General features: G+C 49.5%; 1 protein-coding gene across 1 annotated transcript in view; it reads right to left on the bottom strand.

Annotated features, from left to right (window-relative positions):
- Nucleotides 1-6,012, bottom strand: part of TSN (translin) — a 105,849-nt gene extending 99,837 nt beyond the window's left edge. The window contains exons 1-2 of the mRNA XM_063934036.1: nucleotides 5,833-6,012; nucleotides 5,023-5,116 (exon numbers count right to left, since the gene is read on the bottom strand). Of these exons, the coding sequence (XP_063790106.1) occupies nucleotides 5,023-5,116; nucleotides 5,833-6,009 (271 nt within the window). The 5' untranslated portion in view covers nucleotides 6,010-6,012. The remainder of the gene's footprint in view (nucleotides 1-5,022; nucleotides 5,117-5,832) is intronic.
- Nucleotides 6,013-17,438: the final 11,426 nt, after the last annotated feature.

Raw genomic sequence — 17,438 nt, 5'->3', positions numbered from 1 at the left:
CCGCCCAGGATGAGCCCACCTTCCTTGTGGAATGGGCCTTGACAGATTTAGGCTGTGGCAGGCCTGCCACAGAATGTGCAAGTTGAATTGTGCTACAAATCCAACGAGCAATCGTCTGCTTAGAAGCAGGAGCACCCAGCTTGTTGGGTGCATACAGTATAAACAGCGAGTCAGATTTTCTGACTCCAGCCGTCCTTGAAATATATATTTTCAATGCCCTGACAACGTCCAGCAACTTGGAATCCTCCAAATCGCTAGTAGCCGCAGGCACCACAATAGGCTGGTTCAGGTGAAACTCTGACACCACCTTAGGCAGAAACTGAGGACGCTTCCGCAGTTCTGCCCTGTCCGAATGGAAAATCAGATATGGGCTTTTATACGATAAAGCCGCCAATTCTGACACTCTCCTGGCTGAAGCCAGGGCCAGTAGCATGGTTACTTTCCATGTAAGATATTTCAAATCCACCGATTTGAGTGGCTCAAACCAATGGGATTTGAGAAAATCCAAACTACATTAAGGTCCCACGGAGCCACTGGGGGCACAACCGGGGCTGTATATGTAGTACTCCTTTTACAAAAGTCTGGACTTCAGGAACTGAAGCCAATTCTTTCTGGAAGAAAATCGACAGGGCCGAAATTTGAACCTTAATGGACCCCAATTTGAGGCCCATAGACACTCCTGTTTGCAGGAAATGTAGGAATCGACCCAATTGAAATTCCTCCGTGGGGGCCTTCCTGGCCTCACACCACGCAACATATTTTCTCCAAATGCGGTGATAATGTTGTGCAGTCACCTCCTTCCTGGCTTTTACCAGTGTAGGAATGACCTCTTCCGGAATGCCTTTTTCCCTTAGAATTCGGCGTTCAACCGCCATGCCGTCAAACGCAGCCGCGGTAAGTCTTGGAATAGACACGGTCCCTGCTGAAGCAGGTCCCGTCTTAGAGGTAGAGGCCACGGATCTTCCGTGAGCATCTCCTGAAGTTCCGGGTACCAAGTTCTTCTTGGCCAATCCGGAGCCACGAGTATCGTTCTTACTCCCGTTTGCCGTATAATTCTCAGTACTTTTGGTATGAGAGGCAGAGGAGGAAACACATACACTGACTGGAACACCCACGGTGTTACCAGAGCGTCCACAGCTATTGCCTGAGGGTCTCTTGACCTGGCGCAATACCTGTCCAGTTTTTTGTTGAGGCGAGACGCCATCATATCCACCTTTGGTTTTTCCCAACGGTTCACAATCATGTGGAAGACTTCTGGATGAAGTCCCCACTCTCCCGGGTGTAGATCGTGTCTGCTGAGGAAGTCTGCTTCCCAGTTGTCCACTCCCGGAATGAACACTGCTGACAGTGCTATCACATGATCTTCCGCCCAGCGAAGAATCCTTGCAGCTTCTGCCATTGCTCTCCTGCTTCTTGTGCCGCCCTGTCTGTTTACGTGGGCGACTGCCGTGATGTTGTCCGACTGGATCAACACCGGCTGACCCTGAAGCAGGGGTTTTGCCAGGCTTAGAGCATTGTAAATCGCTCTTAGCTCCAGTATATTTATGTGAAGAGACATCTCCAGGCTTGACCATACTCCCTGGAAGTTTCTTCCCTGTGTGACCGCTCCCCAGCCTCTCAGCCTGGCATCCGTGGTCACCAGGACCCAGTCCTGTATGCCGAATCTGCGGCCCTCTAACAGATGAGCACTCTGCAACCACCACAGAAGAGACACCCTTGTCCGTGGCGATAAGGTTATCCGCTGATGCATCTGCAGATGCGATCCGGACCATTTGTCCAGCAGATCCCACTGAAAAGTTCTTGCGTGAAATCTGCCGAATGGAATCGCTTCGTAAGAAGCCACCATTTTTCCCAGGACCCTTGTGCAATGATGCACTGACACTTTTCCTGGTTTTAGGAGGTTCCTGACTAGCTCGGATAACTCCCTGGCTTTCTTCTCCGGGAGAAACACCTTTTTCTGGACTGTGTCCAGAATCATCCCTAGGAACAGCAGACGTGTCGTCGGAAACAGCTGCGGTTTTGGAATATTTAGAATCCACCCGTGCTGTCGTAGAACTACTTGAGATAGTGCTACTCCGACCTCCAACTGTTCTCTGGACCTTGCCCTTATCAGGAGATCGTCCATTTTCTTTGAAGAAGAATCATCATTTCGGCCATTACCTTGGTAAGGACCCGGGGTGCCGTGGACAATCCAACCGGCAGCGTCTGAAACTGATAGTGACAGTTCTGTACCACGAACCTGAGGTACCCTTGGTGAGAAGGGCAAATTGGGACATGGAGGTAAGCATCTGTCCCGGGACACCATATAGTCCCCTTTTTCCTGGTTCGCTATCACTGCTCTGAGTGACTCCATCTTGATTTGAACCTTTTTATGCAAGTGTTCAAATATTTCAGATTTAGAATAGGTCTCACCGAGCCGTCTGGCTTCAGTACCACAATATAGTGTGGAATAATACCCCTTTCCTTGTTGTAGGAGGGGTACTTTGATTATCACCTGCTGGGAATACAGCTTGTGAATTGTTTCCACTACTGCCTCCCTGTCGGAGGGAGACGTTGGTAAAGCAGACTTCAGGAACCTGCGAGGGGGAGACGTCTCGAACTTCCAATCTGTACCCCTGGGATACTACTTGTAGGATCCAGGGGTCCACTTGCGAGTGAGCCCACTGCGTGCTGAAACTCTTGAGACGACCCCCCACCGCACCTGAGTCCGCTTGTACGGCCCCAGCGTCATGCTGAGGACTTGGCAGAAGCGGTGGAGGGCTTCTGTTCCTGGGAATGGGCTGCCTGCTGCAGTCTTCTTCCCTTTCCTCTATCCCATGGCAGATATGACTGGCCTTTTGACCGCTTGCCCTTATGGGGACGAAAGGACTGAGGCTGAAAAGACGTTGTCTTTTTCTCCTTTATACGGCAATACTTCCATGTGCCGTTTGGAATCTGCATCACCTGACCACTGTCGTGTCCATAAACAACTTCTGGCAGATATGGACATCGCACTTACTCTTGATGCCAGAGTGCAAATATCCCTCTGTGCATCTCGCATATATAGAAATGCATCCTTTAAATGCTCTATAGTCAGTAAAATACTGTCCCTGTCAAGGGTATCAATATTTTCAGTCAGGGAATCCGACCAAGCCACCCCAGCGCTGCACATCCAGGCTGAGGCGATCGCTGGTCGCAGTATAACACCAGTATGTGTGTATATACTTTTTAGGATATTTTCCAGCCTCCTATCAGCTGGCTCCTTGAGGGCGGCCCTATCTGGAGACGGTACCGCCACTTGTTTTGATAAGCGTGTGAGCGCCTTATCCACCCTAAGGGGTGATTCCCAATGCGCCCTAACTTCTGGCGGGAAAGGGTATACCGCCAATAATTTTCTATCGGGGGAAACCCACGCATCATCAGACACTTCATTTAATTTATCTGATTCAGGAAAAACTACAGGTAGTTTTTTCACACTCCACAAAATACCCTTTTTTGTGGTACTTGTAGTATCAGAAATATGTAACACCTCCTTCATTGCCCTTAACAAGTAACGTGTGGCCCTAAAAGAAAAATACGTTTGTTTCTTCACCGTCTACACTGGAGTCAGTGTCCGTGTCTGTGTCGACCGACTGAGGTAAAAAGACGTTTTAACGCCCCTGACGGTGTTTGAGACACCTGGACAGGTACTAATTGGTTTGCCGGCCGTCTCATGTCGTCAACCGACCTTGCAGCGTGTTGACATTATCACGTAATTCCTTAAATAAGCCATCCATTCCGGTGTCGACTCCCTAGAGAGTGACATCACCATTACAGGCAATTGCTCCGCCTCCTCACCAACATCGTCCTCATACATGTCGACACACACGTACCGACACACAGCACACACACAGGGAATGCTCTGATAGAGGACAGGACCCCACTAGCCCTTTGGAGAGACAGAGGGAGAGTTTGCCAGCACACACCAAAACGCTATAATTATACAGGGACAACCTTTATATAAGTGTTTTTCCCTTATAGCATCTTAATATATATATAATCATATCGCCAAATAAGTGCCCCCCCTCTCTGTTTTAACCCTGTTTCTGTAGTGCAGTGCAGGGGAGAGCCTGGGAGCCTTCCCACCAGCATTTCTGTGAGGGAAAATGGCGCTGTGTGCTGAGGAGAATAGGCCCCGCCCCCTTTTCGGCGGGCTTCTTCTCCCGTTTTTCTGAGACCTGGCAGGGGTTAAATACATCCATATAGCCCCAGGGGCTATATGTGATGTATCTTTTAGCCAGTATAGGTATTTCATTGCTGCCCAGGGCGCCCCCCACAGCGCCCTGCACCCTCAGTGACCGCTGGTGTGAAGTGTGTGACAACAATGGCGCACAGCTGCAGTGCTGTGCGCTACCTCATGAAGACTGAAAAGTCTTCTGCCGCCGGTTTCTGGACCTCTTCACTTTTCGGCATCTGCAAGGGGGTCGGCGGCGCGGCTCCGGGACCGGACTCCATGGCTGGGCCTGTGTTCGATCCCTCTGGAGCTAATGGTGTCCAGTAGCCTAAGAAGCCAATCCATCCTGCACGCAGGTGAGTTCACTTCTTCTCCCCTAAGTCCCTCGTTGCAGTGAGCCTGTTGTCAGCAGGACTCACTGTAAAATAAAAAACCTAAAAACTTTTTCTAAGCAGCTCTTTAGGAGAGCCACCTAGATTGCACCCTGCTCGGACGGGCACAAAAACCTAACTGAGGCTTGGAGGAGGGTCATAGGGGGAGGAGCCAGTGCACACCACCTGATCCTAAAGCTTTATTTTTGTGCCCTGTCTCCTGCGGAGCCGCTAATCCCCATGGTCCTGACGGAGTCCCCAGCATCCACTAGGACGTCAGAGAAAATAGCATATTGGACAAGCTTTGGTTGTTGTTTGATCTAGTCTGTTTTACACTGTGCATTGTATGGTAAGTACAACTGTTTTAGTGAATGCTAAAATATTCCCCTCACATGTGTAAAGTGACATTTAATGCATACATGTATTTGAATAATGCAGTATACATATGGATGGACTGACTGTTATTGAAGCCGGCTTCTTGATGGACACCTTGCAGGAGAATGAGGATTTCTCGAGCAGTTTGCTCCAGTGACTGAACCACTTTCCTGATTTCCTAAACACAAAATACAGAAGAATTTAGTAATTATTACACCACATTCTGCTGTCATCGGAGCACCCACAAAGAGAAGCAAGGAATGGGATACAGCTCCTTTCACTTTAACTCCCAATGAACTTCCAAGATGCAACTAAGACCCTGACCAGTAACACGAGACTAACTGAGGGTACAGCACCTCCTCTAAGATGCTCTACAGGTGCAGGAAACAAACACTAATCAATAATGTTTTACAGCCCAATGTCCTGGTGAATATCTCACTCAGATCTCCTCTACAGTAACCCATTACTCCCCTGCATCCTGCAAAACTCTCTCCCTCGCTCCCTGGATCTTCCCACATCGCTTCTCTACCCCCTCTTTCCATCCGCTCCCTAGTCCCCTCACTGCCCCCCACCCAATAAAAAAAAACCTTGATCCCCAGTCCTCTCCATTACCACCTCTCTCCCTGGGCTGCCAGTGTTCCCCCTACCCCTCAGTATCCAACCCCCCCCCCTCCCCTTTCCACCTATTTTCCTTCCCTCAGTGTCTCACCCTTACCGACTTTCCCTACTCCCCAGTACTCTCGGAGAGCCCCCTTCCCACTTCTCTCCTCTGTTCCCTTAGTGTCCTTCCATTTCCACCTCTCACACCCATCCCCAGAGTGCTCTTCCTTCTCGTAACTGTCCCTCAGTGTCTCCACAATTCCCATCTCTCTCCTGGTCCCAAACTTCTCCCACCTCTCTGACTTCCTGGTCGGCACTGAGTCCGCTCTGCAGCTCCACGAACATCTCAATTACAGACATGTTGCGGCTTCTTCGTAACACCGTGACGTCAAACTCAGGACTCAGAGGGAGTATCCAAGCGAGGCGATTGGTGTGTTTGGCGAGAAACGTCACTTCCCGTCCACACGTCATTACTCAGCGCCGGAAATAGAGGATTGCCTTTATTTATAATGCGTTCCCATTAATACATTTTACTGTACTGTTATTATGGCAGTGACATATCTGGTGTTGTCAGATTTATGGGGGTGTCCATAATCCTGGGCTGTCGGTATTATGGGGCTGTCAGAATTATCAGCTCGCATTGGTCTCATCACTCACTGCCCAGCTACTAGTGATGAATTGGAGCATATTATAAAACATATTTCTTTTAGTTTTTACATGGTGTTATTCATCCCGATCATCCCTTTCTGTGATCATCCTTTTAGTGCATCCCTCTGTAGTGGTGTTGTAATTTAATCCATTGCAAAGTCCTTTACAAGATAACGAGTTTTAACGCTTATAATTGAGCAAAAAAATGCATATACAAAAGTAACTTTAGTTAATATCACAATACTAAAAACATTTCATAGATTTACATTATTACTATGACAGTTTCGTACTTGTATAACAAAAAAAACAGCAACAACAACCACTGTGCTTTCCATAATAAGTAAATCAACATGTAAGGTTCTTTAAATAGTCAACATAAACAAATCTGGTAGGTCATCGGATACCATTTAGAAGTAAATGGCCTAGATTTTTTTCAGATGTATCTGAATGTAGTGTCGTGCTATTAAGTGCACTATTGTACAATCAGTGTGTGTGTGTATATATATATATATATATATATATATATATTTAACGTCCTAAGTGGATGCTGGGGACTCCGTAAGGACCATGGGGATTAGCGGCTCCGCAGGAGACTGGGCACAACTAAAGAAAGCTTTAGGACTACCTGGTGTGCACTGGCTCCTCCCACTAAGACCCTCCTCCAGACCTCAGTTAGATTCTTGTGCTCGGCTGAGCTGGATGCACACTAGGGGCTCTCCTGAGCTCCTAGAAAGAAAGTATATTTTAGTTTTTTTATCTTACAGTGAGATCTGCTGGCAACAGACTCACTGCAGCGAGGGACTAAGGGGAGAAGAAGCAAACCTACCTAACAGGTGGTAGTTTGGGCTTCTTAGGCTACTGGACACCATTAGCTCCAGAGGGATTGACCGCAGGACCCGACCTTGGTGTTCGTTCCCGGAGCCGTGCCGCCGTCCCCCTTACAGAGCCAGAAGCATGAAGAGTCCGGAAAATCGGCGGCAGAAGACTTCGGTCTTCACCAAGGTAGCGCACAGCACTGCAGCTGTGCGCCATTGCTCCTCATGTACACCTCACACTCCGGTCACTGATGGGTGCAGGGCGCTGGGGGGGGCGCCCTGAGGGCAATATATGACACCTTGGCTGGCAAATCTACATCAAATATAGTCCTAGAGGCTATATAGATGTAAAATTACCCCTGCCAGTATTCCAGAAAAAGCGGGAGAAAGTCAGCCGAAAAAGGGGCGGGGCTTCTCCCTCAGCACACTGGCGCCATTTTCTCTTCACAGTGCAGCTAGAAGACAGCTCCCCAGGCTCTCCCCTGTAGTTTTCAGGCTCAAAGGGTTAAAAAGAGAGGGGGGCACTAAATTTAGGCGCAATATATGTATACAAGCAGCTATTTGGGGAAAAATCACTCAGTTATAGTGTTAATCCCTGCATTATATAGCGCTCTGGTGTGTGCTGGCATACTCTCTCTCGGTCTCCCCAAAGGACTTTGTGGGGTTCTGTCCTCAGTCAGAGCATTCCCTGTGTGTGTGCGGTGTGTCGGTACGGCTGTGTCGACATGTTGGATGAGGAAGGTTACGTGGAGGCGGAGCAGAGGCCGATAAATGGGATGTCGCCTCCTGTGGGGCCGACACCAGAGTGGATGGATAGGTGGAAGGTATTAACCGACAGTGTCAACTCCTTACATAAAAGGCTGGATGACGTAACAGCTGTGGGACAGCCGGCTTCTCAGCCCACGCCTGCCCAGGCGTCTCAAAGGCCATCAGGGGCTCAAACAACGCCCGTTACCTCAGATGGCAGACACAGATGTCGACACGGAGTCTGACTCCAGTGTCGACGAGGTTGAGACATATACACAATCCACTAGGAACATCCGTTACATGATCTCGGCAATGAAAAATGTGTTACGCATTTTCTGACATGAACCCAAGTACCACATAAAAGGGGTTTTATTTTTGGGGAGAAAAAGCAGCCAGTGTTTGTAAAGAAGCGTGGTTTCCCCCGATAAGAAACTGGTAATTTCTAAAAAGTTACTGATGGCGTACCCTTTCCCGCCAGAGGATAGGTCACGTTGGGAGATATCCCTTAGGGTGGATAAGGCGCTCACACGTTTGTTAAAAGGTGGCACTGCCGTCTTAGGATACGGCCACCTTGAAGGAACCTGCTGATAAAAAGCAGGAGGCGATCCTGAAGTCTGTATTTACACACTCAGGTTATATACTGAAACCTGCAATTGCCTCAGCATAAATAGTGCTGCTGCAGCGTGGTCTGATACCCTGTCAGATAATATTAATACGCTAAGACAGGGATAATATTTTGCTAACATTGAGCATATTTAAGACGTTGTCTTATATATAAAGGATGCACAGAGGCATATTTGCCGGCTGGCATCCAGAATTAATGCAATGTCCATTCTGCCAGGAGGGTAGTAGAAACCCGGCAGTGGACAGGTGATGCTGCATTTAAAAGGCACATGGAGATTCTGCCTTATAAGGGTGAGGAATTGTTTGGGGATGGTCTCTGGGACCTCGTATCCACAGCAACAGCTGGGAAGAAATTTTTTTACCTCAGGTTTCCTCACAAAAGCCTAAGAAAGCACCGTATTTCAGGTACAGTCATTTCGGCTTCAGAAAAGCAAGCGGGTCAAAGGCGCTTCCTTTCTGCACAGAGACAAGGGAAGAAGGAAAAAGCTGCACCAGTCAGCCAGTTCCAGGATCAAATATCTTCCCTCGCTTCCTCTGAGTCCACCGCATGACGCTGGGGCTCCACAGGTGGAGACAGGTGCGGTGGGGGCGCGTCTCGGGAACTGCAGGGACCAGTGGGCTTGCCCACAGGTGGATCCCTAGGTTCTGCAAGTAGTATCACAGGGATACAGGCTGGAGTTCGAGACGACTCCCCCTCGCCGTTGCCTCACATCAGCCTTGCCTGCTGCCCTCGGAGAAAGGTAGTACTTGCGGCAATGCACAAGCTGTACTTCCAGCAGGTGAAATCAAGGTACCCCTCCTTCAACAAGGCCGGGGTTACTATTCCAAAATGTTGTGGTACCGAAACCAGACGGTTCGGTGAGACCCATTCTAAAATTGAAATCCTTGAACACTTATATACGAAGGTTCAAGTTCAAAATGGAATCGCTCAGGGCGATTATTGCAAGCCTGGAAAATGTCAGGGTATCACTGGACATCAAGGATACTTACCTGCATGTCCCTATTTACCCTCTTCACCAGGTGTACCTCAAAATTGTGGTACAGGATTGTCATTACCAATACCAGACGTTGCCGTTGGTCTGTCCCCGGCACCGAGGGTATTTACCAAGGTAATGGCCGAAGTACTTATCCCGTACTTGGACGATCTCCTTATAAAGGCGAGGTCCATGGAGCAGTTGTTCGTCGGAGTAGCACTATCTCGGGAAGTGCTACAACAGCACGGCTGGATTCTGAATATTCCAAAGTCGCAGCTGGTTCCTACGACGCGTCTACTGTTCCTGGGTATGGTTCTGGACACAGAACAGGATAAAAAGGGTTTCTCCCGGAGGAGAAGTCCAAGGAGTTGGCGTCTCTAGACGGAGACCTCCTAATACAAATACAGGTATCGGTGCATCTATGCACGCGAGCCTTGGGAAAGATGGTAGCTTCTTACGAAGAATTTCCATTCGCCAAGTCCCATGCAAGGATCTTCCACTGGGATCTGTTGGACAAGTGGTCCGGGTCGCATCCTCAGATGCATCGGCGGATAACCCTGTCTCCAAGGGCCAGGGTGTCGTTGTGGTGGTGACTGCAGAGTGCTCATCTTCTAGGGGGCCGCAGATTCGGCATACAGGACTGGGTCCTGGTGACCACGGATGCCAACCTTCAAGGCTGGGGGGCAGTCACACAGGGAAGAAACTTCCAAGGCCTATGGAAAAGTCAGGAGACTTCCCTACACATAAATGTTCTGGAACTATGGGCCATTTACAATGCCCTAAGTCAGGCTAGGCCCCTGCTTCAACACCGGCCGGTGCTGATCCAGTCAGACAACATCACGGCGGTCGCTCATGTAAACCGACAGGGCGGCACAAGAAGCAGGATGGCGATGGCTGAAGCCACAAGGATTCTCCGATGGGCGGAAAATCATGTGTTAGCACTGTCAGCAGTGTTCATTCCCGGAGTGGACAACTGAGAAGCAGACTTTCTCAGCAGACACGACCTCCACCCGGGAGAGTGGGGACTTCATCCAGAAGTCTTCCAAATGATTGTACACCGTGGGGAAAGGCCACAGGTGGACAGGATGGCGTCCCTCCTCAACAAAAAGCTACAAAGATATTGCGCCAGGTCAAGGGACCCTCAGGCGATAGCTGTGGACGCTCTGGTAACACCGTGGGTGTACCAGTCGGTGTATGTGTTCCCTTCTCTGCCTCTCATACCCAGGGTAATGAAAATAATAAGAAGGAGAGGAGTAAGAACTATACTCATTGTTCCGGGTGGCCAAGAAGAGCTTGGTACCCAGAACTCCAAGAAATGATCTCAGAGGACCCATGGCCTCTGCCGCTCAGACAGGACCTGCTGCAGCAGGGGGCCTGTCTGTTCCAAGACGTACCGCGGCTGCGTTTGACGGCATGGCGGTTGAACGCCGGATCCTGAAGGAAAAGGGCATTCCGGAGGAAGTTATCCCTACGCTATTTAAAGCTAGGAAAGAAGTGAACGCAAACCATTATCACCGCATATGGCGGAAATATGTTGCGTGCTGTGAGGCCAGTAAGGCCCAAAGGAGGAATTTAAGCTAGGTCGATTTCTGCACTTCCTACAAGTCAGAGGTGACTATGGGCCTAAAATTGGGTTCCATTAAGGTCCAGATTTCGGCTCTATCGACTTTCTTCCAAAATAGAACTGGCTTCACTGCCTGAAGTTCAGACTTTTGTTAAGGGAGTGCTGCATAGTCAGCCCCCGTTTGTGCCTCCAGTGGCACCGTGGGATCTCAACGTAGTGTTGGATTTCCTGAAGTCGCATTGAGTTGAGCCACTTAAATCCGTGGAGCTACAATACCTCACGTGGAAAGTGGTCATGCTGTGGGCCTTGGCGTCGGCCAGGCGTGTATCAGAATTGGCGGCTTTGTCAAAAGCCCTTATCTGTATTTTATATGGATAAGGCGGAATTGAGGACTCGTTCCCAATTCCTTCCTAAGGTGGTAGCAGTTTTTCATGTGAACCAACCTATTGTGGTGCCTGCGGTTACTTGGGACTTGGAGGATTCCAAGTTTCTGGACGTAGTCAGGGCCCTGAAAAGTATATGTTTCCAGGACGGCTGGAGTCAGGAAAACTGACTCGCTATTTATCCTGTATGCACCCAACAAGCTGGGTGCTCCTGCTTCTAAGTAGACTATTGCTCGCTGGATCTGTAGCACGATTCAACTTGCACATTCTGCGGCTGGACTGCCGCACCCTAAATCTGTGAAAGCCCATTCCACGAGGAAAGTGGGCTCTTCTTGGGCGGCTGCCCGAGGGGTCTCGGCTTTACAAATTTGCCGAGCTGTTACTTGGTCGGGTTCAAACACTCTTGCAAGAGTCTACAAGTTTGATACCCTGGCTGAGGAGGACCTAGAGTTTGCTCATTCGGTGCTGCAGAGTCATCCGCACTCTCCCGCCCGTTTGGGAGCTTTGGTATAATCCCCATGGTCCTTACGGAGTCCCCAGCATCCACTTAGGACGTTAGAAAAAATAAGATTTTACTCACCGGTAAATCTATTTCTCGTAGTCCGTAGTGGATGCTGGGCGCCCATCCCAAGTGCGGATTGTCTGCAATACTTGTATATAGTTATTTCCTAACTAAAGGGTTATTGTTGAGCCATCTGTTGAGAGGCTCAGTTGTTATCATACTGTTAACTGGGTACAGTATCACGAGTTATACGGTGTGATTGGTGTGGCTGGTATGAGTCTTACCCGGGATTCAAAATCCTTCCTTATTGTGTCAGCTCTTCCGGGCACAGTATCCTAACTGAGGTCTGGAGGAGGGTCTTAGTGGGAGGAGCCAGTGCACACCAGGTAGTCCTAAAGCTTTTTTTAGTTGTGCCCAGTCTCCTGCGGAGCCGCTAATCCCCATGGTCCTTACGGAGTCCCCAGCATCCACTACGGACTACGAGAAATAGATTTACCGGTGAGTAAAATCTTATTTTTTATATATATATATATATATTTATATATATATATATATATATATATATACACTGCTCAAAAAAATAAAGGGAACACTTAACACATCCTAGATCTGAATGAATGAAATATTCTTATTAAATACTTTGGCCCTCATTCCGAGTTGGTCGGTCGCAAGGCGAATTTAGCAGAGTTGCTCACGCTAAGCCGCCGCCTACTGGGAGTGAATCTTAGCTTCTTAAAATTGCGACCGATGTATTCGCAATATTGCTATTACAAACTACTTCGCAGTTTCAGAGTAGCTCCAGACTTACTCTGCCTGTGCGATCAGTTCAGTGCTTGTCGTTCCTGGTTGACGTCACAAACACACCCAGCGTTCGCCCAGGCACTCCCACCGTTTCTCCAGCCACTCCTGCGTTTTTTTCGGAAACGGTAGCGTTTTCAGCCACACGCCCCTAAAACGCTGTGTTTCCGCCCAGTAACACCCATTTCCTGTCAATCACATTACGATCGCCGGAGCGAAGAAAAAGCCGTGAGTAAAAATACTTTCTTCATAGTAAAGTTACTTGGCGCAGTCGCAGTGCGAACTTTGCGCATGCGTACTAAGCGGATTTTCACTGCGATGCGATGAAAAAGAACGAGCGAACAACTCGGAATGAGGGCCTTTGTTCTTTACATAGTTGAATGTGCTGACAACAAAATCACACAAAAATTATTAATGGAAATCAAATGTATTAACCCATGGAGGTCTGGATTTGGAGTCACACTCAAAATTAAAGTGGAAAAACACACTACAGGCTGATCCAACTTTGATGTAATGTCCTTAAAACAAGTCAAAATGAGGCTCAGTAGTGTGTGTGGCCTCCATGTGCCTGTATGACGTCCCTACAACGCCTGGGCATGCTCCTGATGAGGTGGCGGATGGTCTCCTGAGGGATCTCCTCCCAAACCTTGACTAAAGCATCCGCCAACTCCTTGACAGTCTGTGGTGCAACGTGGCGTTGGTGGATGGAGCGAGACATGATGTCCCAGATGTGCTCAATTGGATTCAGGTCTGGGGAACGGGCGGGCCAGTCCATAGCATCAATTCCTTCGTCTTCAAGGAACTGCTGACACACTCCAGCCACATGAGGTCTAGCATTGTCTTGCATTAGGAGGAACCCAGGGCCAACCGCACCAGCATATGGTCTCACAAGGGGTCTGAGGATCTCATCTCGGTACCTAATGGCAGTCAGGCTACCTCTGGCGAGCACATGGAGGGCTGTGCGGCCCCCAAAGAAATGCCACCCCACACCATTACTGACCCACTGCCAAACCGGTCATGCTGGAGGATGTTGCAGGCAACGTTCTCCTTGGCGTCTCCAGACTCTGTCACGTCTGTCACATGTGCTCAGTGAGAGCCTACTTTCATCTGTGATGAGCACAGGGCGCCAGTGGCGAATTTGCCAATCTTGGTGTTCTCTGGCAAATGCCAAATGTCCTGCACGGTGTTGGGCTGTAAGCACAACCCCCACCTGTGGACGTCGGGCCCTCATACCACCCTCATGGAGTCTGCTTCTGATCGTTTGAGTAGACACATGCACATTTGTGGCTTGCTGGAGGTCATTTTGCAGGGCTCTGGCAGTGCTCCTCCTGTTCCTCCTTGCACAAAGGCGGAGGTAGCGGTCCTGCTGCTGGGTTGTTGCCCTCCTATGGCCTCCTCCACGTCTCCTGTTTACTGGCCTGTCTCCTTGTAGCGCCTTCATGCTCTGGACACTACGCTGACAGACACAGCAACCCTTCTTGCCACAGCTCGCATTGATGTGCCATCCTGGATGAGCTGCACTACCTGAGCCACTTGTGTGGATTGTAGACTCCGTCTCATGCTACAACTAGAGTGAAAGCACCCCCAGCTTTCAAAAGTGACCAAAACATCAGCCAGAAAGCATAGGAGCTGAGAAGTGGTCTGTGGTCACCACCTGCAGAACAACTCCTTTATTGGGGGTGTCTTGTTAATTGCCTATAATATCCACCTGTTGTCTATTCCATTTGCACAACAGCATGTGAAATTGATTGTCAATCAGTGTTGCTTCCTAAGTGGACAGTTTGATTTCACAGAAGTATGATTGACTTGGAGTTACATTGTGTTGTTTAAGTGTTCCCTTTCTTTTTTTGAGCAATGTGTATATATATATATATATATATATATATATATATAGTATCCAAAATAGGACCCCGGCACTCAGGTCTTACGTGTCACCTTGCTCGGGTGCCTTCCCATCAGTCCAATTCCTGCTGTATATAATCCATATATTGGGCGGCACTCAGAGACTTTCACACGCTGGTTAAACAGTGACCAAGCCCCGCAGGGCTGCTTTAATGTGACGTTTCGGGGTAAAAAGATCCCCTTCCTCAGACAATCTGAGGAAGGGGATCTTTGTACCCCGAAACGTCACATTAAAGCAGCCCTGCGGGGCTTGTTCACTGTTTAACCAGCGTGTGAAAGTCTCTTGAGTGCCGCCCAATATATGGATTATATACAGCAGGAATTGGACTGATGGGAAGGCACCAGGGAGAACTGCTGGCAACAGTCTCCCTGCTTCGTGGGACTGAGGGGGCAGAAGTAGGAACCAACTTCCTGAAGAGTTTCATGGCTCTGCTTCTGGCTGACAGGACACCATTAGCTCCTGAAGGGTACTGAACGCTAGCAGTGTCTAGATGCTCACTCCCACAGCACGCCGTCACCCCCCTGACAGAGCCAGAAGTCAGAAGACAGGTGAGTAGAAGAAGACAGAGTAACATGACGGCTGAGGTACAGCTCGGCTGGTGGGAGCGCAGCACGCCATTGCTGCCCACACACACAGGCACTGCAGGGCGTGGGGGGGGGGGGCGCCCTGGGCAGCAAAATACCTATATAAACTGGCAAAAAGGGGGCATAAGATGCCCAGGCACAGCCCTACCCCCGCCAGTATAAATATTATGCAGTCTCTGAGGTAAAAATGCGCCATTGCGGGGGCGGAGCTTCTTCCTCAGGCAGCCAGCACACTGCTCAGCGCCATTTTCTCCTCAGGCTGCAGAGACAACGCTGGTCCTCCTCCACTTCTGACTACAAGTATCAGGGTGCATAAAGGGGGGGCACAAGTGGTTTTGGTGCTTTACAAGTGTGTTTTACTGTGTAAAAAGCGCTGCATGTCTGTGTTCACAGGCATTAGATACTGGCGCTGGGGTTGTGAACTGACTGCTCCTAAACTGTGTCCCTCTGACAGATTTTACTGTGGGTCTGTCCGCTATAAGTCCCAGTGTGTCTGTGTGCTGTTGTACACGTGTGTGACATGTCTGAGGCAGGGAGTTCCTCCCCGGAGGAAGCCATTTTAGGGACACAGAGTTGTAATGTGGTGGCGCTACTGGCACACCAAGAGCCTGCATGGGTGAAAGAAATACGTGATAGTATGCATCATATCAATAGGAGATTGGATAAGTCTGAATCTCATGCTGAGTGCTGGAGAAAATCTGTGGAAGATGTGATTTCTCTGACGTCCTAAGTGGATGCTGGGACTCCGTAAGGACCATGGGGAATAGCGGCTCCGCAGGAGACTGGGTACAACTAAAAGAAAGCTTTAGACTACTGGTGTGCACTGGCTCCTCCCACTATGACCCTCCTCCAGTCTTCAGTTAGAATCTTGTGCCCGGCTGAGCTGGATGCACACTAGGGGCTCTCCTGAGCTCCTAGAAAGAAAGTATGTTTAGGTTTTTTATTTTACAGTGAGATCTGCTGGCAACAGACTCACTGCAACGAGGGACTAAGGGGAGAAGAAGCGAACCTACCTAACTGGTGGTAGCTTGGGCTTCTTAGGCTACTGGACACCATTAGCTCCAGAGGGATCGACTACAGGACCCGACCTCGCTGTTCGGTCCCGGAGCCGCGCCGCCGGCCCCCTTACAGAGCCAGAAGCAAGAAGTGTTCCTGAATATCGGCGGCAGAAGACTTCTGTCTTCAACAAGGTAGCGCATAGCACTGCAGCTGTGCGCCATTGCTCCTCATGCACACCTCACACTCCGGTCACTGATGGGTGCAGGGCGCTGGGGGGGGGGGGCGCCCTGAGGGCAATATAAGACACCTTGGCTGGCAAATCTACACCATATATAGTCAGGAAGGCTATATAGGTGTAAAAATACCCCTGCCAGAATTCCAGAAAAAGCGGGAGAAGTCCGCCGGAAAAGGGGCGGGGCCATCTCCCTCAGCACACTGGCGCCATTTTTCCCTCACAGCTCCGCTGGAAGGAAGCTCCCTGGCTCTCCCCTGCAGTCTACAAGCTACAGAAGGGTAAAAAAGAGAGGGGGGGCACTAAATTTAGGCGCAGTATATATAATATAAGCAGCTATAAGGGAAAAACACTCATTTATAGTGGGATCCCTGTGTTATATAGCGCTCTGGTGTGTGCTGGCATACTCTCTCTCTGTCTCCCCAAAGGGCTTTGTGGGGTCCTGTTCTCTGTCAGAGCATTCCCTGTGTGTATGCGGTGTGTCGGTACGGCTGTGTCGACATGTTTGATGAGGAGGCTTATGTGGAGGCGGAACAGATGCCGATAAATGTGATGTCACCCCCTCCGGGGTCGACACCTGAGTGGATGGTTCTGTGGAATGATTACGCGACAGTGTCGACTCCTTGCATAAAAGGTTTGACGACATACCAAATGTGGGACAGCCGGCTTCTCAGCCTGTGCCTGCCCAGGCGTCTCAAAAGCCATCAGGGGCTCTAAAACGCCCGCTACCTCAGATGGCAGACACAGATGTCGACACGGATACTGACTCCAGTGTCGACGACGATGAGACTAATGTATCTTCCAATAGGGCCACACGTTATATGATTGAGGCAATGAAAAATGTGTTGCATATTTCTGATGTTACCCCGGGTACCACAAAAAAGGGTATTATGTTTGGAGAGAAAAAACTACCAGTTGTTTTTCCTCCATCTGAGGAATTAAATGAAGTGTGTGAAGAAGCGTGGGCTTCCCCTGATAAGAAAATGGTAATTTCTAAGAGGTTACTAATGGCGTACCCTTTCCCGCCAGAGGATAGGTCACGTTGGGAAACATCCCCTAGGGTGGATAAAGCGCTCACACGCTTGTCAAAGAAGGTGGCACTACCGTCTCCGGATACGGCCGCCCTG

Source organism: Pseudophryne corroboree, chromosome 7 (assembly GCF_028390025.1).
Source record: "Pseudophryne corroboree isolate aPseCor3 chromosome 7, aPseCor3.hap2, whole genome shotgun sequence".
In the NCBI taxonomy this organism is placed as follows: domain Eukaryota; kingdom Metazoa; phylum Chordata; class Amphibia; order Anura; family Myobatrachidae; genus Pseudophryne; species Pseudophryne corroboree.
This window is presented reverse-complemented; position numbering and strand designations above follow the sequence as displayed.